General features: G+C 39.2%; 1 protein-coding gene across 7 annotated transcripts in view; it reads right to left on the bottom strand.

Annotated features, from left to right (window-relative positions):
* OSBPL6 (oxysterol binding protein like 6) overlaps nucleotides 1-22,100 on the bottom strand; it is a 92,583-nt gene that overhangs the window by 30,047 nt on the left and 40,436 nt on the right. For 2 of the 7 annotated variants that reach the window (XM_040972110.1, XM_040972114.1), the window contains exons 8-12: nucleotides 18,364-18,467; nucleotides 17,721-17,813; nucleotides 11,901-11,975; nucleotides 6,905-7,070; nucleotides 2,499-2,632 (exon numbers count right to left, since the gene is read on the bottom strand). In XM_040972110.1, the coding sequence (XP_040828044.1) occupies nucleotides 2,499-2,632; nucleotides 6,905-7,070; nucleotides 11,901-11,975; nucleotides 17,721-17,813; nucleotides 18,364-18,467 (572 nt within the window). Of the gene's footprint in view, nucleotides 1-940; nucleotides 965-2,498; nucleotides 2,633-6,904; nucleotides 7,071-11,900; nucleotides 11,976-17,720; nucleotides 17,814-18,363; nucleotides 18,468-22,100 lie in introns of all 7 variants that reach the window. The other 5 variants (XM_040972117.1, XM_040972113.1, XM_040972112.1 and 2 more) reach the window with 4 other exon arrangements.

The following is a 22,100-nucleotide window of genomic DNA, read 5'->3' as shown; positions in this document are numbered from 1 at the left end:
CATCAGGTCCTTCTTCATTTAATCAGCTGCTGTTTGTTCAGTCTGAACTATGGTTCTGTTCTCAGCTCAGGGATGGCCCTGCAGATCTGCACCATCATGTGACACTAACAACAGGCAGTGTGGTTCACTCAACTGTTCCTGGGTGAGCACTTATCTCCCTAATCAGATCATGAGCTTCCTGGGAACTTGCCCAGGGCCACACTGATGGTGCTGTGCCACACCTCACACAACAACAACATCTGGCACACAGCTGAAAATATGAGTGGGCAAATGCATAAGAACTGCTTTAAAGTTTCTCTTCACAATTATTTTTAAATTTCACCTGAAGTTCAAACACAGACCTTTTGTTACCTTTATCTTACCAACAAGCAGATGGAAGCAAGCAAGCAAGCAAGCAACACATTTTCTTATTTGTCTCAGTACAGACTTGACTTCTCTCAATAGGCCTCCAATGTTAAACAATTTATAAAGAAAAACACTGCAACATTTGGGGGCCAAGTAAGTATTTTATATGTTTATGACTTTTGCATGTTTATGTGAACATTATTTTGATCTTCTGAATTATGGCCTTTTCAGAATGATTTGGAGGACCAATTAGCACCCACTGGGTATTCAGCTGCTACAAGCCATGGGCAGTGGCCAGGGAAAGCCATTCCGTGTTCACATAGGAGCCCTCTGCAGATGGTCCCACAGTTGCCGCGGTTACTGCTCATGCTCTGGAGGCCCTAGCACCAGGAGCAGCTTGTGCACCTCAGTGGGCAGTGTTTTACAGTGAATGCAGAAAGTATGGTCCAGAAAACAGCCGTTTTGCAGCATGAGACTTAACACTGAAGATACGCCAACAGATCAGGTACATACAACAGGAGACAGTTTAAATCTAATTTTAGGGGTTGAAGAGTGCCACTCAAGCAGGAGCTGATCCACATGGAGTACCACTTACCCAGGATTTGCTTGCTCCTTCACTCTGATCCAAGGCACCAGGAAGTGAACAATATTTTATATGAACACTCAGTTTTCACAAACAATCATAGAACAACATTGAATTCTCAAATTGTTTAACTAAGGGCATTTCTAGAACTTACTGACTTCAAAAGAAGTACTCAGTGTAAAAAAGTTACCGTGCAGGATTAAAAGATTTTAATCAGAACATTTAACACTGATTTTCCAGGGGTCTTCAAAAAGTTCATGGAGGGGAGAGTCTTTCACCTGGCACACACTGCAGTAGCTTGGTGTGACACCCAATTCCTGCCCTGGCTCATGACTTTAGCTTCTTGTTGATGTGTATGCCAGGAGGCAGCAGGTAATGGATCACCAGGAGGCTCCAGTGGATGGCTTGCCTACCACCCATTGGGAGACACAGACTGAGTTCCTGTTTCCTGACTTTGCTCCCCGCCATTCAGGAACCATTGTGGATATTTGGGGAGTGAACCAGTGCATAGGAGTTTTCTATCTCCCTCTCTGACTATCTTGTAAACCAGTACTTTTTTAAAAAAAAAGTTCACAAAAATCTATATAATGAAAAAATTATGAATAAAATTCAAAAAACTTAGATTTACTTATTTATTTGAAGTGTAGGTACAAAGAAAAGGAAAAATAGAAAAAGAGAAAGAGGGAGATGTTTCATCCACTGGTTCATTCCCTAATTGGCTGCAAAGACCAGGGCTGGGGCAGGTTGAAGTCAGGAACTTTCTCTGAGTCTCCCATGTGGGTGCAGGTGCCCAATCATCTGGGCCTTCTTCTGTTGTTTTCCCAGGCCATAAGCAGAGAGCTTCATTGGAAGTGGTGCATCTAGAATATGAACAACTGCCAAGACAGCATCCACGCATTGCAGGCAGCACTTTAACCCAATGCACCACAACAGCCCTTCAAAACTTTTCACATCAACAAAAATTTGTCCTTAATTTCATTTTCCATGAACTTTTTGAGATACTCTGCTTCTTAGGAATTTGACTGGTATTAATAAGATCTACTGTGCAAAATCTTAAGATAGAGAAGTCTAGCTTCAGGAAACCTAATGAAGGAAGAAAATCTTAAGACTACACATTAGAAATGAAAAGCAAGAGGTAATAGTAATCACCAATTTTCAACAGATTCAACAATATTTTAAGTGAGAAAAATAAGTGTGGCAGGTTTAGCTTTTTCTCCATTAGCAACTGCACAATATATATTCTGGAACTTCTTCTGAAAGTATGAATCATAAATCAATGCATATTTCTTTCTGAACTATCAGGGCTATGCCTTAAAAATCACATCATGCTGTTAAATATTCAACAACAATGATACATAACTGACAAGCGTGCAAGCCAATTTTATTTTGTTTGTTTCTCTTGACATCTTGTAAAAGAAAAGTAATACAATCTAATGCTGACACCTCAACATCTTGGGATAATGTCAGGGGAATGTGCTGCCCCCTGGACTGAGTGTGCCATGGGCATCTCTTGACTCTCAGGGTTGGGAAGGTGTCATGCACGTGAAAACAAACGCCCTCCCTCGCTTACCTGTGACAGTGACTGTCGGAGCCGGGCCATCTGCGAGCTGTGGCCAGTGCTGTGGTCCTGCTCAGCAACCATCTGCTTCAGCTTCTCTTTCTCTATAGCTATGCTATTAAACGCAGACTTCAAAAGGGAGTGCACTGGGTGGGTGGGGAGAAAAGTGAAAAGTAGATGTTAAAATATATCTACAATGAACATACACAATTTTAAACTCCTTAGGGCTTTAACTCAGACCCTGACATTTTCTACAAAGGTTATGGTACAGTTTAACTAAAGGTCAGCATCAATATAGGGTCTATCAGAGTACCTACATTTAAAAACAAACATGGAAATGGTGATTAACCAATAGGAAAATCATTAGCATTTCATACAGCAGAAGCCAACAACATTTGGAAACTGAAGATGAAATACAGATACCAAGCGACAGTATTTAGAAATGAATTTGTAATTCCTGGAGAGTAAAGGGACAATTTTTTAAAAAATATATTTATTTGTTGCCTTATTGATCTAAAAGAGTGAGAAAGAGACAGACAGAGATACAAGGAATGGGAGTAGAAGCAAGGAGAGATGCAGTGCTGGTTCTCTATCAAATGGTCACAATGACTGGGTCAGCCAACCCAGAAGCAGCAAGTCCATGTGGGTCTCCTGAGTGGGGGGCAGGAGCCCAGGCACTTGTGCCATCTTCCACTGCACTACCAGGTACACAGCAGAGAGCTGGATCAGAAGCAGAGTAGGTGGAGTTAGAACGGACACTCACATGGGATGTCAGTGACACAAGCAGTAGCTTAACCCACAGTTTCACAACACCAACCCTGATAGAAAAGTTTTACTTGCAATATTTGGTGATAATAATTGAGCAGCTCTGTTAGCATGAAATTTCATAAAAAAAATTTTTTACAACCACCCCAAAACATCAGGTGCTCAGAAAAGGAGCATTTTATGAGTTCTGCCAGCATAAACAGGCAGCCAGTCTCCATGCTCTGAGTTCTCCCAGACAGGGCACGGTTTGGTTTTAAGAGTAGCACTTACCATTTTGGAATATGACTGTTGTTTTTAGCCCTGTGGAACTGTGCTCTACTTTTCTAACTGTTGAATTATGGTTAGTGGTGAATGAAGCCTATAAATATCGAGCGGATTAAAATTATATCTGCAAAAATTGATGAAGACCTGAGGATGGAAGAGGAGTATTTGGGGGTGAAGATGGAAGTGGGGGAAATGCGACTGTCTTCTTGGAATTATATCTGTGGAATGCAGGAGATAAGTAATAATAATGATCATGATGGCATTTGTATTAGTTCCTCAGCCAGGAATGTCTTAATGTCAAAATTATTTTTGTTTAAAAGCAACAATAAAAAAACCACTTCCACCCTCATTTCCTACATACCTCAAATCTGAGGTAATTTTTAACATAGAACTTCAAAAAGGGTGAATTTCCAGCTCCTACTTTGACAATAACAGAGCTTTTACAGTATGCAAAGTCATCTAAAATAGATGTTTCTTTCAATGAGAAAGGTTATTTTTAAAAGTGGGAAATTTCCACATAAAACACAGTGGCCTGAATTAAGTAAGAAAAAGAGCAGGATCACAAGGGATTCACAGTGTATTGATGGGTGTGCTGCATTCCACCATCATCAAGGGAAAGGTAATAATGTGGTAACTGGAATATATTAACACTGCTGCAAGTTCCAAAGTGGACTCCTCCACTGTGTACAATCCTTTCTACCGAATTCATGCAGGAGTCACAGCCCAATAGCTCCCTCCTCCTTGTTTCCCAGCCTAGAAAAATGTGTGTGTTTGTTGGAAACACACAGTTTCAACAGAGACTTTAAACCTGTTGAGATTTGGATTACCGGAAAGCTTCAGGATTGCAAGCAAACACACCAGGCTCTCGTGGGGTTGCCTTCAGACACATCTCTTTCTCGTTACCAGAGATCTTTCAGCTCACACAGCTGTTGCATGAACCTTCCTTCCCCCAGAAGTCAAAGTCACAGGCTGAAGATCTCTGCTGCCAGAGAGGCCAACACTAGTGTGCTCATCGAACAACATAATTAGCATCCAGTTAGGACATGCAAGGAGAAGGGATTTGCTAGGAATATGAAGGCAAGTGAGGAAGAGTTGGTCCTATAGAAGATCAACTGACAAATTAGAGGGAAAGCAGGGAAATTTCGTTTAGCTTTGTTGCTGTTAGGATTATGGAGGTGGTTGATTATCTTCTCACTAACTACTTGGTATCTGACAGTTAAAAGATTACCAGGGTAAGATGAGATTTAGTTCAGAAGACAAAGGCTATTGACAGACACCAGAGGACTCAGTGTGTGTATTTTTTCTTTAGCAACTAGGCTGTGAAGTATTTTAAGGACACTGAGATAGTCCAGTTACCACATGTTTTTAAGAGTATTATATGGGCCCCATGAGAGCCCAGTGGCTAAACTCCTCACCTTGCATCTGCCAGAGTCCCATATGGGTACCAGTTCATATCTCAGCTGCTCCACTTCCCATCCAGCTCCTTGCTTGTAGCCTGGCAAAGTAGTAGATGATGGCCCAGGGCCTTGGGACCCTGTACCCACATGGGAATCCTAGAGGAGGCTCCCAGCTCCTGGCTCAGCTCTGGCTATTGCAGCCTCCAGAGGAGTGAACAGTGGATACAAGATCTTTCTCTCTGTCTCTATTTCTCTCTGTAAATCTGCCTTTCCAATAAAAAAATAATAAATCTTTGGGTCCAGCATGGTAGCCTAGCGGCTGAAGTCCTTGTCTTATACACACTGAGATCCCACATGGGCACCGGTTCATGTCCTGACAGACCCACTTCCCATCCAGCTCCCTGTTTGTGGCCTGGGAAAGCAGTTGAGGATGACCCAAAGCCTTGGGACCTTGCACCCGCATGCATGACCCAGAAGAAGCTCTGGGCTTCAGATTGGCGCAGCTCCTGCCATTGCGGCCACTTGGGGAGTGAATTAACGAATGGAAGATCTTCCTCTCTCTCTCTCCTTATCTCTGTATATTTAACTTTACAGTAAAAATAAATAAATCTTTAAAAAATAATAAATCTTAAAAAAAAAACAATGTTTTATAGCCCATTATCTAGTAGTTCCAGGGGAAACAAAGGTTATGGATCAATACTATGAGTGTTAGCATCTGAAAACAAAACAATGTATTCTCTCTTTCCAGAAGATTTTAAAAGGAAATGCCAGGAAAAAAATTATTATCTTAAGTAAAAAACAAACAAACCAACAAACAAACAAGCAAAAACAAAAAACAAAGAACCTTTGCTGGCTACAAATAAAGCACTATGGCAGGAAGTGGGTGTTAATTGAGGGCCAAGTTTCTTGTTACAAAGAAAGACTGAACTACTTTCTGTGGCTGATACTAACAGTTGAACCACAAGCATTATTTAATTTTAAGAGAGAGAGATCCCATTTGGATTCATTCTCTAAATGCCCATAATAGCTGGGGCTCAAGTTGAGAATCAGCAACACAATTAAAGCTTTCCATGGTGGTGAGCCTCATTCTTTGAGCCAACCCTGCTGTTTCCCAGGGATTGCATTAGCAGAAAGCTGAAGTTAGCAGGCAAAGCTCAGCATAGAGCCCGGCCGCTCCAATATGGCACAAAGGCTTCTTAACTGCTAGGCCAAATGCCCGCCCAACGTGTTCAGTAGTTTCCCATTCCTCACATCAGAATCGGCCTGCAATGCCTTAGTCGGTAGGACAGACTGGAGTACACGGGAGGTGATGCTGTATTATTAGTTGTACTGTTGACCTTGAATAGGATTAGACTCTTCTTTCCTGTAGTTTCCTGAATTCCTATGCATCAGGAACAGGCAGAGGGGCCTGGATGAAGTCTTTCAGCTCTCTGGCCAATGTGCTACGTATGTGAGGGATGCCACCTTGGCTCTCTGAATCCAGCCCAGCCTCCAGACAAGTCTCAATGAGGAATTAATTGATCAAGAGCACATGGTGTTGAAGCTTAGCTGCTTAGCTCAGCCCTGCCTAAGCATAATTGTGACATATACTATGATAAAATACAGCAATGAGTATGGTTTCATAACATAGATTAAAACAGAATAATTTTTCCCTGCTGAGGATAAGCAATAAATATGTACTCCATGGTAACTGACATCAACAAAAAAGATGTTAAACAGTAATACTTTACTAGACCACTTTTTTGTCCTTTTTCTTCCATCCATCCCATGATACTTCTTTTATTATTATTATTATTATGTGAACCTGTGATATATGTTTTTCCTAACAGACAGGCATCATGTCCTGCTCTGTTTCTATTTTTTTTAATGAACTCCAACCAGTTAATAAAAACCATTTAACTCTTCACCATTACCATCCAGATAAAAGAATAAAGAAAAAGCTCTCATCAAAGAAGAGAACTTCTTTAAAGGGCATATTACATTGGTTGTTACCTTTCTGTGCAATTAGACAAAACTCCTCCTGCAGCTTTGTGTAATCTGTTGAACTTTCCAGAGGGTCAGTGAGGTGGCTGGGGGGCGTCTGAAATTCAATATCTGCACAAAGATTGGGGTTGGAGGAATGCAAGCGCACAGGTGACATGGTAGCGCTGAAAGGAACCTGCAAGAGGAAGAAAGAAATTATTCAAGAGCAAGGTGCATTGTTCCACCTTCCCCCACAACGACAAGGCCTCTGCTATTCTTCAAAATAATAGCTTCCTTTCTGATGACACCCTCAAAGACACTCAGTACTCATTTATTTTGCAGGTGGTTGGGGGTGGGAAGAGGGCTTCTCACATTCCAAAGGTGATTTAGAACTGCCTGTCTTCAGTTACAGAGCAAAGTGACTAAAAATGACAGGAAGAAAAGGCATAATCTCAGGTAAGCTTCAACTGTGAACTTGCACTTGACCTCAAAAGTATCTGGCAGGAACAGCACAATGAATTTGGCTGGAGGTTGACTGTCTGCTACAAAATCTAAGTAGTAGGTCAGAAGGTTATTTATACTCACTTCTCTCTGAGCCTAGAGCAGAATGTTACTAAAGAGGCTAAAAAACATCAAGATATATTATATATAATATATATATAAAATTGTTATACATAATGATTTACTCCATAGTCATTAGATAAAGCTAAAATTACATTTAATAGTAAATTCGATAATGGTTTCATTATTTTTGAAATTGATTTGTTAATATATATATTAGAAATTGAACATATATTATGCAAGTCGTGGTAGTTTATATTTATTTGCTAAAGACAACTGTTATGAAATGGTTCATGAACTAGGTAAGAGTAAAAAATTTGGGGGGGTTATTATTTTATAATACAGTTTCATAGGTTCTGGGATTTCCCTTACTCCCTAATACCTCTTCAAGTCTCCCCACCCCACTAATTTCCCCTATATCATTACAATAGTATAGTCCTTCATAATCACTCACAATATTTTAACAAAATGTTGAAAAAGTCATATTACTATAGATGTTTCCAAATGGCTGCAGGTGTTCTCTGTCCAGGCTGGATCTGGATGAGGTTTGTGACGTCTAGAAGCAAAGCACCCTTTCCTCTCTTTTAAAGAATGCTCTGCCTAAGCATGATGGATGCTGTCAGCCAGGCATTCTGGACCACGGAAACTGCAATTTCCCTTGCAAATCAGATTGCCGGTAACCTGCCCCTTATTCTGATTGTGCAGATATAAACTGTCTGCAAGAACGATACTCTTGGACTCCACTTACAAGCTGTTCTGTGTCACGGAAAAGGTGATTCGCATCCCCCAGCTACCTAACAGGAAATATTCAGTAGGAGGAAGGCCAACACCTTGTCTAATGTATAAGCATGGCAGAGTCACTGCTTTTTCACTCCTATTATTAGCTCCAAACTTCCTAAGAGGTTTGCTGGATGAGAAGAGGTGGGTGGCGAAGAGGTTCTCTCACTCTATGAATATGAAGAACAGATGGAAGGAAGGGAGAGGAAGAATCGCAGGCTGGCCTGGGCTGCAAGGAGAGAGTAGGCGAGACCCAATCAAGGCTCTGCTGATGGTGCTCTGCCCTGGCAGGGAGCTGTTTACCTCAGGAAACATCCTGGGCTTACTGAAGAACAAAGCGAATAAAGCTTTCCCCCCTAAATTCAGCTAAGTGAAATGTCTCAATCTTTGTCATCCAAGGCATTTGGTATGAGGAGTTACGAAGGAGCTGCGTCCACGCTTTGTGGGTATCTCAGCTACTTTGGGCTGGGAGTTTCAACAGCTTGTTTATAATACCAGCTTCAAAACTGACAACTAATCCAAACTGGAGATAGAAAGGTAGCAAATAAGCCACTTGACTTAATGCGGCACTGGCATTCAATCACTTGCTGGAATCCTATCTGGGGATCCTTATAATAACAATGGCCCCAGTCCTTTCTGGGATGCCTTGCAAAGGACAGGGTTCTATCAAAGAACAATTAAACACATAGAGGGAATTCTGACCTTTACAGTGGTCATGATGAATGGAGGAAGAGCAATCAACCCATAGTCCTCCAGGTGGAGCACAGGGAATCCAGGGGAAAGAAAGGGGAGATGAAGAGGTCACAGGGAGATACTGGGAGCTGAAGATGTGGGGAGACGGATTTTTCAGATTTAAGGATGAGGCTTCTTAAGAAGAGGAACCAGAAAAACATTGAGAAAAAGGAATGTGGTGCTTGCTAATGGGAGATGTGATGCGCAGAGCATTCTGGTGCAGAGTTAGGTGGGCACTGAGGAGCCCTCAGCACACTTGGGACCATACTCCTCATGAGCACAGTCTTCTCTGCTGGGTGGCGAAGAGCAGGTGGAGCTGGGGACAGGCTGCCCAGAAGATGTGGGAGGCCACTGTGCAATGACAACCAGCATCCTGCAGGCACCCAGAGCTGTCCCAGAGACCACGACCTCCATTAATCATTGCAGCCAGAAGCTAAGACAAACTCAAGTGATAAATTCATTTTTCTGAGCATAACAGTGGGAACCACTGCAATCAATGAAATATGGCAGAGTCATCCATGTCAGGGAAGTTGGTGAGGGGCAGATGGGCCAGGTCAGGTCCTCATCATTGGTGCTGTGTTTTGAGGTGGAGTCATAGTTACAGATAATGGAAGGTTTAGCGTAGCCAGCATCCCCATCTCTCCCAACTCCCATTTATTCCTGAATATGTTACTAGATGTTACCAGCAGCCTTTCTAATCAGAGGCAAGTTATTCTTATAACTTGTAAGGTCACACATGTATCAGGAGGTAGACATAAATGCTTTCTTGTTTACAAGGCTTGTTTTCCTTCTTCTATGCATATTTCCAGTTTTTAAAACATAAGTCTATCCTACTCAAATAGGAATTAATCTCAGTTCTATTATATTCTGAGTATGTACCTGCAATTTAAAAATTGGCCAAGGAGAAATGCAATCACTTCCTTGCATGCTATTTTAGAAGCAAACTATTTAAGGCAACATCAGTATTTCCATAGTTGGCTGACCCTTCCTTGCCAAGACTGAACTATATCTCTATCAGTTGGATTTCTTAATTTTGCAAATGAAAAAAAATCAGGTTTAAGAGTAGTTCAACTGACTCTGTCTATATCTGCTGTCAGAATCTATTACATCAGGGTCCAGAACCTCATTCACCTGCATTTGAGTCATTGATTATGAAAGCAATTTCCATAGTTTATTTAAATGTTCACAAAACTGTGAGTTTAAGAGTAAGGTCTCTAATACATTCCACGTCACTGGTTCACTTCATAATCAGAAGCAATTCTGTTTCTAAACCATTTCAACTAAACATTCAGAAATAAAGCAAGAGTCAGTTCTTTATTATGAAGGAAAACGCCAGCAGTATCTGTCTTCCTATAACACAATCAAAACCATTTCACAGTTTTCAGCAATTCCACTCTTAAAATATGGCTATCTTTAGCTGCAGCAAAACTTCATTAATCTGGGAAATATTATTAAATAGATAAAAAATGAACATAATTTCTTTTTTTTTTAAAGATTTATTTTTATTATTTTTTATTGGAAAGGCAGATATACAGAGAGGAGAGACAGAGAGGAAGATCTTCCGTCCGATGATTCACTCCCCAAGTGAGCGCAACGGGCCGATGCTATGCCGGTCCGAAGCCAGGAGCCTCTTCCGGGTCTCCCGCGCGGGTGCAGGGTCCCAAAGCCTTGGGCCGTCCTCGACTGCTTTCCCAGGCCACAGGCAGGGAGCTGGAAGGGAAGCGGGGCTGCCGGGATTAGAACCAGCGCCCATATGGGATCCCGGGCGTGCGAGGCGAGGACTTAACCACTTGCGCCACCGCGCCGGGCCCAAAATGAACATAATTTCAATGAGCTTTATAATCTGTATTTTAGAAATTTCAAAGGATTTTAAGGCTGGTGGTATGGCTTAGCAGGTTGAGCCACTGCCTGTGATGACAGCATCCCATGTGGGTGTAGGCTTGTGTCCCACCTGCGCCACTTCCAATTCAGTTCACTGCAAACAGTCAGGGGAAAGCAAGAGTAGATGGCCAGGTGTTTGGGTCTCTGAAGCCCATATGGGAGTCTCAGATGAAGTTCCTGTCTTCTGCCTTCCACCTGGCCCCATCCTGACTGCTATGGTCATCTGGGGAATAAACCACTAGGTGGAAAATCTCTGTCTCTCTGTAATTCTTTCAAATAAGAAAATCTTTTAAAAATTCACAATATTTCATGATTAAGCAAATATTAATTTGTTTTTATCCAGTAGGATTCTTGTGCTTGTATTTTCTATTGTAAATTATACGTGAACAATTTACTATTACATGTCTTATCTACCTCAATATGGCATATACTTCCCTTACATTTACTGTAATTTTCTTTCAAAAAAAATCTCTACATATGGATTAAACATCATCTCACTCTGTACGTTTTAAAAAAAAGTTTTCCACATTAAGCTTGCTTGCTGATTTTTATGATAATATTCTTTCTGGAAAACAATTTTCTCTTGCTAAGTGTAATTTGGGTAGCCATTTAGAGATGACATCAAAATTCACCTTTTCTTACCCTCTCATTTCTTTATTCTCACATCCTTTTCAAATAGTCACATTGCTACAAAAAAAAGCACAATTTATGTCTGTAGTAACATGACTTTTCTTAGAAAAGCAATAATTAGCATGGTAAAAAAGAAACCAATAAAAAATAAAAATCAACAATATCATTTAAGAAAACTCCACACTACAAGTTTCTGTACTCGGTTTTACAAACTTAAATTACTTCTTGCACTGATTATGTCATATTCTCCATCGCACAAACAGATACCTGTGTTGGACTCCTGCCATGCAAAAACAGCCAGAGAACATGCGAAAGCTATGCCGACAGGAGTGGGCTATAGATGATGCCACCACACACGAGTGACACCATCAAAGTAGGGGAGGTTACCCTGGTACACAGTTTCTCATTCTTATTACTCTTCCACTTGAGATTGAAATCCACTCACTGTTGTAGCCACAGCTGCTGCTAGCCTCTGTCGGCGCCGAGTTGTGCTGAACTGGCCCTTCGCAGGTGTCCCTTCCTGACAGTGAATGGGAGAAGAGACACATGGGATGGGAAGGGCGAGAATGGGATGTGGAAGGATGAAAGATAATCAGAAAAAGAGAGGGAGATTTTTTAAATGCAGTGTTTTGACTTTTTAAAATAAGTTTGCATAATGCTATACAAGAACATTTGGACTGTGAAATGTTTGCTGTTCTCATTGTAAGTAATTCAACTGTCGCTTTGCTGACTATAATCCCATCCCAAAGAAGATGGAAAACTAAGAATTCATGTATAGCCTGTGACTTCAAGGCAAGATAATATGTATATCGCTTTATTCATGTTATGTCATGTTATAGGAAGTCAAAAGTTATTCAGTTATTGGTAGCAAAAGAAAAAATACATTCAGGCAAAACTGATTAAATGATACCTGAGGCTAAAATAACAGGCTATAAGAAGAGCCTCCTGTCAGCCAGGTACAATGTTTAACTAACAAGAAAACAACAAAGTGAAGGGTGCTAGGATTCTTATATCTTCAATCTCTTAGCATGAAACTTGCTCTCGTGGACTCAGTGAGAAAACGTGCAGGGTTTATTTCAAGTTACAAAATATTCTAAAGTGAAAGTCAGTTAATATGAGACAAGAAAAAAAAACATCTTCAGTGGATCCCTATTACAGATAATATCTATAAAAATCAACTATGACAAACCAAAAGCACCTAGTCCATCTACTGATGTACACCAAATGCAAGTAAAAAAATTCTAGGATTTTCTTTCATTCCTTCCCTCCTTTTCATGGATGGGACTAAGGGAAAATGATATTTCCTTCTAAACAACTGATTTTGTTTGTATCTGAAAGACCCCAAATATTAAGAGACTGCAGCCAATAATTTAATTTCCAGCAGATGAGGGACTTACTTTCTTAGCATCATCTAACAGTCCAAATTGGCAAAAAAAAAAAAAAAAAAACCTCCTTTAGTTTTTTTTAGGAAAATAGAAATAATTTTAATTCTCTTTAATAATTTTAATTCTCTTTAAAATTTCCAAATTATGTTCATATTTTCTCTAATTTTCACCAACCTGCATTCATCTTTGTATGTCTGCTGCATTCACACATACAAGTAAATAATGTTTCACACAAATTTTTTTATGCAAAATTCCTTTCTGCTCAGTGTGGAAAAAGTGAAAACTTACTTTCACCTTTTGGTATAATTTGAACAACTGAGATATCATGTCATTTACCTGTAATATGTATTATCTATTCTTACTTCTCTCCCCAATATTTAGGGATCTAGCACTTAAATCATGCTATTGGCAACTTAAGAAACCTGGCAGGTCTTTCTTCATCAGCAAATCTTTCAAAATTTACATTCATCTTTTTTCTCCTCTACCTTGTTTAGAGAACAACCAAATTGCAATTAAACAATAATATTGAGAATCTTCTTAGAACCAACATGTCTGAAGTTTGGGAGATAGGAAATTGTTTTTCTAAAAGGTAATCTTCATAGAACCTTCTAGGAAAAATGCCTACTGCTTAGGTGACATAGCCGACCTGATACCTTCTAGTAGATATACAGCCACACAGATCCAGAAATCTGTATTTGCACTTAAATCTATAGCACAAACTAATTAGTGTAAAAGTAAGGAATCAAACATCCAGTATAACATGCACTTCATTTTTACTTTTCTGAGACCTATTTTTAAAAATTATTAATTCTATTTCAAGATGACAATTATCACAGAAGGCTGAATACAGTTTAGCTATACAACATCAGTAACAACAGCACTAATGATCACCAGTCATCTGGGTCCCATCAGGACCCACTGGAGTGCTAAAAAATCTACAGTGGAGGGGATAAGAAAGGAGCTATCACAACTTCAAAGTTGCTTCAAAGAGCTGCATTGATTACAATCAGGAACAGTGATTAAAGCAGTTACCGATTTATGGGCTCAAAAGTTGACATCATTCCACAGAATTCCTGTGATCAAACATTTAAAATTGGAAGGGAAAATCGAGAGTTGGAGTGGGAGGAGGTAGTTGGTATGTTTACTCCCACCAGGGCAAAAATAAATGCTGTGCTGTGGCCTTCTGTAAACACGACACTGATGAGGACACATAATTATGTTGGTCACAGTCACATTCCTAGTCACATGGGAGTCTAGAAGGAACCTGAAATAACTTCCAAGTAATACAGAGTGAGCTTGCTAAGAGCTCCTATGGGTTTGGGCACTCACAAAAGATCAAATAGTAAAAATTCTGCATCATTTGCTCTACAGCACCTTTTGTTTTTGCCCAGGAAGTGGTGAAGTTTCTTTGAGAGTAATCAATAATTTACTACTCCATAAATGTAATAGAGCATATCAAGAAAATGAGAGGTAAAACTCAAACGATCATTTCAATAAATGCAGAAGAAGCATTCACACAATTGAACACATATTAAAACTGTGAACAGATTATTTATAGAAGAACCATATCTCAAGAAAATAAAGGCACTATATGACAGACTCACAGCCAACATCATATTGAATGGGGAAAAACTGAAAGCATTTTCTCTAAGTTTTGGTACCAGACACGGATGAACACTATCAATGTTTTTACTCAATATAGTACCAAAAATTTTAGCTAGAACAATTCAGTAAGAGCAAGAAACAAAGACATGCACTTAGGAAAGGAAGAATTCAAACCATTTCTGCTTATCAATAACATGAACCTATGTAAGAAAAACTTGTCATGCTACTAACAAGCTCTTGAACTCACAAGTATACTCAATGATGTTGTATGACATAATCAGCCCCCAAATCTGTAGCATTTTTACACAACAACAATGAAATTGCCAAAAAAAGAAAAGATAAAAGCAATCTCATTAAAAACAGCTAAAAGAAAAAAAATCCTTTAATACATATAAGCAAAGATGTGAAAAACACATACAATGAAAAACTCAATTAATGAGCAAAGTATTTGAACAAACATTTCTTAAAAGAATATAAATGGCTAGGCAATACCTGAAAAAGGATGAAAATCTAAAGTACAAGTGGGTATCATAGTATTCAGAGCAATGGCTATTAACAACAACAACAAACCATGCTGGCGAGGAGGTGGAGAAATTGGAGTCCCTACATAGGAGGGGTTTCAAAAACATAGGAGGAAGCAGAGAGTAGTACAGCTATTATGAAAGAGAGTATGGAGCTCGTCAAGAAACGAAAAATACAGGTTTACATGTGGCTCAGGAGTTAAGCTGCCACATGGGTGCCCACAGTCCCCTGGGAGAGCCTAAGTCCCAGCTGCTCCATTTCTGACTTAGCATTCTGCTAAAGTCTGAACTCAGTTTTCAGATGGCCCAGGCTTGGTACTAGCGCATTTGCTGAGTGAACCAGGGAAACGATCTCTATTTCACTGGGCTTTTTCTTTTATCGACCTTTCTCTCTCTCTCCTGTGCCTATTGAAAATAACTAAAAAATTTAAAAAGAAACCAAAAATAAATTTACCCTATGACCCAGCTATACTTTTTCTGAGTGCCTATCAAATGGAAATGAAATTAGTGTATGGAAGAGGCAGCTGCACTGCACCATTATTCACAACAGTCCAGATATGGAATTGACTTAGGTGACCATCTACAGATTAATAAAGAAAGATGATATATACACAGAGTGGAAAATTCTTTCATAAAAAAAAAATGAAATCCTGACATTGGTAACAAAGTAGATGGAAATGGAGATCATTATTATATTATCAAATATTATGTGAAATATGTCAGATATGGAAAGACAAATATCACTTGTTCTCTCTGATATGAGATAGCTAAAAATATGTGCACATATATACATGTATTTGATGCAAATTTAAAATAGTGGGAATGGAGGGGGAAAAGGTGAATAATGGGTACCATGACATCTTAAAGAGCCAGAAGACAGGATCTGGTAGGCTCCAGAAACAAAACCAACCAAAGAAAATAAGAAGATAGTAAAGCTGGTTGCCCAGCATGGTCAATTTCTGCTGTGTTTATGTGCTGAAGCACCTCAGTGTAATCCTAAAAATATGAAAAGTATAACATGTTGATTCAAATTTTTAAAAATATATAAATCTGAAAAAGAATTACAAAGGCCATTTGTCACGCTTTGGTTAAATACAAAGTAAAACAGCATAAGTAAAAATTTAAAAACAAACCAACATGAATGAATATGCTTCTTCCTTTCATATATTCTCTTGTAGTTTCTAGAAAAGTCTTCACAACCTCTCTACATATTTCAAAGCACAATCTGAGCCTAGAGAGCATCCACCTTTACATTTTGCTTCCATCAGACAAAAGGGTGTCCTCTGGGGACTCTGGTGGCTTCCTGGCCACAGCAGGGAGCCAGGGGGCACTGGCTGAGAGTCAGGGACAAACAAACTACTCAAGGAACAGGAACAGGAATCTGCTCAGTGGCACATGTGAAAAACAAAGATTGAGATAATATCTGATAATGTTGGCCTGTTTCAGTTTATTTGGGAGACTTGCTCTTTCATTTATTAAGAAGGTTCTTTTTAAAATTATTATTGCTAGCTCTGAGAACCACAGACTGTGTGCTTTAAAAAGATACAAACACAAACACAAAACCAGATAATCTGGAGCATAAACAAAACTGCCAAGAACCATTTTAGGTAATTTTCTTGTGAAATCATGGTCCTTATAGAATTAACTTTATTGATAGGAAAGCACACAGAAGCATACTGAAGAAATAAACACAAAAAGCATTTTAACTGAATATGGAAATTCACTATTAGAATTTATTGGTCTTCAATGTTTATGAATTTTATTTTCAACTACGTCAGATTAGCAGGCAAAGCAACACTGTTATTTACGTTTGCAGAATTACAGTGCAGAGAACGTAATGAAATGCAACCAGAATTACAGAACTGTTTTGTTAATTTTCTGAAGATGGTTTTTCATACCTTTGTACTATAATATAAATTCATATATTTTAGTATTACAAAAAGCCAAATCATAAATCTAGTTTTGACTGTGTGGGGCAAGGTAAGCTACGATGAGAACAGTAGCAGTCTCACTTAAAAGTAGCATGATTCATGACCTAAGAAGTTTCAGGCATTTACTATATTTTGTATCATGGTAACATAATAACATAAGGTCTTACTTTAATAATTTAGAACTGTATCAAATACATTCATTGCAAATAAATTTATCATGAGCCATTAAGATTTCAGTTTATATTTTAATGTGTTGTTATTGGACAAAGATCTTTTTTTTCTTTTTTAGAAACATAGATTTTTAGAGTTGAAATGGAATTCAGAGAGCATTCAATTAACCCCATCATTTCACCAGTGAACAAATGGAAGCTCAGAAAATTTTAAGAGAAGCACAAAATGTTTCATAGCTAGACAACCACAATGATTAGGCTAGAACCCAGGTTTGTTTATTTCTAATTTATTGTACTCTTCTAGAAGTTCAGACAATGTTGATACGATAACAGGCTCTTTAAAGATCTGGCATCTGTAAGTTTATGCTCATGTCAACCTATCAGATCTTTAGATTTTAAGGCAACTGTTTGTTAAAGATATATAGCTTCAAAGCTATAACTGAAAACAAAAATATCACTTTGCAATAAAGTTGTGCAATTTTACCATTTCAACTCACTTCATTTATGCCCATTATTTTTGATAAATCTGTTTTGAAGGCACTGGTTTAAAAGCAGTTAAATCGCTTCCTCCATTTAACTTCCCTGTACTGATGCATACGCCAATGCTTTAAAAGAATATAACAATGTGAAGGAAGGAAAAGTAAAAACTGTACCTGTAGTTGTATTTTTGTATCTTTGCTGACACTTTTTGTTCTCCATCGTCTTGTAACCCGCTTGTCTTTCTTTGAAATATCTACACAGTTAGCCTACATTACACAAATAGTTAAAAAGCAACAAAGTATTATTAGGTTAAACACAGGTGACAAACACCATTGACAGAGCATAGCACAGTTAGTAAGGATCGCTGCCACATGTGTGAGCCAGACAGAACCGCATATTAGATACAGGGTGAGTGTTAGAAGCAGAGTAAAGGGCTTGTTTAGGGAAGATATTTCTCTCATAGACAAAATGAAATTAGGATTAGAGATCATTAGTAACTTGTCTCTACACAGATATTATTCATCATTGAGAGTATTTAAATTATATTTTCAAGCCATTTCTGATGCAAGACAAACACTGAAGACCGAATCAGATATCTAGTTTTTCTAGTTAGTTTGTATTTAAAAATGAAAAACATCTCAAAACAGGCATCTTAATGAGCATAATGACACTGAGATTCAATGGTGTTAAGGCTCCGGAAAACAAACTGGTCTATACTATCTATACTATTCCTCTAAAAGTTACCTTATATATTCTTAGGACAAACCAGTAAAGATTATAAATGAATCCTGTTACCAGCAGCAGTAACCCGTTTACCTGCATGTCGGTAAAGTTAGGTGCAGACTGAGTTCTCTGAAGTATTTCCAAATTTTGCAGGAGCTTGCTAAGTTCCACAAGGTTGGACTGGCAATGAGCAAGATCTAATAAAAATAGAAATAAAAATATGCTTAGAATTGGACAGGGAGTGGTAGTGATGGTTAAGGAGGGGGAATCAGTGTCAATTGTGGCAAGCAGGACTGGGCATCTCCAGGTTTATATCAGCAGGTGAGACCAACAGACTTTTCTCTGCTTTAGCACTATGGCACCTCAGCAATCAGATGATCTCAAAGCTTACTCTTTCAAATTTACAGGTGCCAGTGCAGCAGCTGTTTGCATCCCCGTCAAGTTGTGGTTGCTTTCTGGCTCTGCTCCTTGTCCTAGGGGAAGCTAACGCAGTGAAATGTTTACATCCTGTGGCCTCATGCTTCAGACCTCCTCTATCTGCTATTCCAAAATGACTTACAACATGGTTGTCTGGAAATTGGGGAAAGTTTAAGTCACATTAGGAGAAAAAAAATAGATGGAATACAAAATCAAACAAAGTCATCATGAGCAATGTTGCAAAAATGAACTCTCAAAAATCTATTAGATATTTACCAAATCAAGGATTTTCAAAGTGTGTTTCCGTGTCCAGCAGAATCACCTAAGTGTCAAACTCACTCTGTGTGAGTTAAGGTTGGGAATGAAGAAGTGACGATTATTATAAATTTGTGGTGTATACGGAACAAGAGAATTTTTATGATATACCTAACAAAACATTACTTTTTAAAGAAGCTGATTTTTACTTTATGAAATTTAGCACAGTGAAGAGTTTTGAGTTATTGGTATTCCTGGTTCAATGATTCAGCATTTGGAACTTGTTTGCATATGTCCTGTTTATAAATAGACCACAACAAGGCACATCCCTAAGTTTCTGTTAAACTGTAAAGTGACTGCTACTTTTTGTGGTTAGGTGTGCAAAGTTTTATATATATTATCTATGCTTCTCATTAAATTTCAAAGATCTAAACTGTTTGGTTCCAGGGTACTTCAAAAGGATTATGTAAAACGTATTTCTGAATAAAAGTAGGACTCCCAGTGAAACAATTAAAAATGCCTTTACAGTATGATACTAGACTCTACCTTTATCTACCTTGCCATGGTTCACTTAAATAGCAGAAAGCTAAACCCGTAACTGTTATCAAGGGACTGAACTACTGTGACAACATGGGGGAAAATGGCAGGAAGAAACATAGGGAGGGAGAAATGGAAAGGGAGGGAGGAATCCCTGTATGCACAAAACTGTATCGTGGAAAAAAAGGATGGAGATAAAAGGTGAGTTTATTTCTGCGCAAAAATTTTAAATCCAGGCATAGCCATGCATATTCTCCATTGACCTTTAGAGATATTTCGTTTATTCATAAGAGAGAGAGACTGAGCTAGGGCCAAAGCCAGGAGCTGGGAACTCACTGCCAGGTGGGTGCAGGAACAGGAACTCATTTACCTAAATCATCACTGCTGACTCCAATTTCTTTTTCAGTTTTTTTAATTATATTAAATTTATTTATTATTTTAGGATACAGTTTCATATGCTCTGAAATTTCCATTCCACCTCCCCAAACCCACATCCCCTTACTGATTTCCCCATATCAATTTCTACATTGGTAGGAACTTGGAGTCAGGAGCTGGGGCCAAGAAATTAAAACTAGGACCTGAATGCCCACTCTGATCCATAAACTTTCTGAAGACCCATCACATAGGGTATAGTCAGTAAAACATGGCTGCTAAACATGGCTAAAGATTAGGTAGGTAAATAATATAGGCAGTTGTCTTTTAAGGGGATTCTTGGTATCCTGGAGTTGGATATAAGAGTGGTAACTGCTAATAGGGTCTTTTTGTAAGACTCCGAATCTCTGAATACACCACGGAAAGCAGGGCAGCGGGCAGGTAGCATATTCCTAAGGGAGATAGGCTGTTTAATGCTGCTGTTGTCCTTCCAGAATTTCTTGGTCACCAATGACCTTTAGCTGCTGCCATCCAATAGAAGTACTGAATTAAAGGTACAAAAGCCTAACACCACCTCTACTCTCCTTTCACCTTAAGAGGAGGCAACACTCTTGTCTCCCTACTCCCTGCCTCTGGAAGAGAATTTAAAGAATCTTCAGCGGGAGCAATCAGAGCAAAACCCAGTACAAAGAAAGAAGGAAGGGTTAGAGGAAAAGGAGAGAGGAGCTGGCCAGACAAAACTCTGCCAAATATCCCAGACCAGAAGGGACTTCATCCAATATTATCTATCTACCGAATTTTCTGTTTAGCACATATTGCATTCATGCTTCTTAATCAAAGCAATTATTCTATATAAATGGTGCTATATAGGACAGATCAAAATCTGGAACTAGGGCTTCCACACATCAAAGTAATATCCACTCTTTTTTCAACAGAATGGAAATAGAACTTTGTAAATAAATTCAGTATAAGGCAAGGAATTTAAAGCTAAGGCTGAGGAGACGTCACTGCTCTTCACATTTTTTTTTCCTAAAAGATTTATTTTTATTGGAATGGCAGATCAGATTTACAGAGAAGGAGAGACACAGAGAGATCTTCCACCCACTGGTTCACTCCTCAACTGGCTATAACAGTTGGAGCTGAGCCGATCCTAAGCCAGGAGCTTCTTTTCGGGTTTCCCACAAGGATGCAGGGTCCCAAGGCTTTGGAGCAGCCTCTGCTACATTCCCAGGCCATAAGCAGGGAGCTGGATGGGAAGGGGAGCAGCTAGGACACAAACTGGCACCCGTATAGGATTCTGGTGCTTGCAAGTTGAGGATTTAGCCAATTGAGCCCTTGCATCAGGCCCTGCCCTTCACATTCTTTAGTCGCACATTCCTCACCTGTGAAATGGTGATCCCAGTATTTGCCTCTTCTGCCTGTTCACTGAGATGATGAGTGGGAAACTCTATGAAAATCAGAAAGGCTCCTCATGGAGTATTATCACGCTGCATCAACCTGCCCGAATCTTACCATTCCCCACTCACTTCTGTCCTTGACAGAGTGGCTGAGACAAAATCCTGGGCAGCATTCCAATGCTTGTCTAAGTATCTGGCGGCATCTCAGATGACAAAGACATCTCAAAGACACTAAAAATACCCTCGATTTTATTAAATTAAGATTAAATCTAATTTTGAAATTTGAAAGAAGGAAAAAAATTAAGTCAAGAAAGGCAAGGGGCTGGTTTGGTGACCTAGCAAGTTAAGCCACTGCCTGCAGTGTCAGCATCCCATAGAGGTACTGTTTCAAAAGCCCAGCTGCTCCACTTCTTATCCAGCTCCCTGCTAATATACCTGTGAAAGCAGAAACGCCCCTGCACCCATGTGGGAGATGGGGAGAAGCTCCTGGCTCCTGCCTTTGTCCTGGCCTAGTTCTGGCTGCTGACTGCCACTTAGTGAAACAATGGATTGAAGATCATTCTCTTTCTCTCCCTCTCTCCTTATCACATCATGCCTTGTTCCAAAAAGAAACATGCTATCCAAATATGGAAGAGTTAAATAAGTTAAGGTATCTCCAAACGTATTCATTGTTTCATTTAAATGACATCTATTGGGAGGACACTGTGTAGCCAACATGATTCTAAACACAAAGTAAGGTGAGATTCATGTAATTTACATTCTGGAAAAAAAAAGTACATTTAATAACCAACGTTTACAGTGAGACCCCATTTACTCATCTTTAATGATGGCATGTATTGGCATACATAGAAT

Source organism: Ochotona curzoniae, unplaced genomic scaffold, assembly GCF_017591425.1.
Source record: "Ochotona curzoniae isolate NIBS_2020 unplaced genomic scaffold, NIBS_Ocur_1.0 contig_2210, whole genome shotgun sequence".
NCBI lineage: Eukaryota > Metazoa > Chordata > Mammalia > Lagomorpha > Ochotonidae > Ochotona > Ochotona curzoniae.
This window is presented reverse-complemented; position numbering and strand designations above follow the sequence as displayed.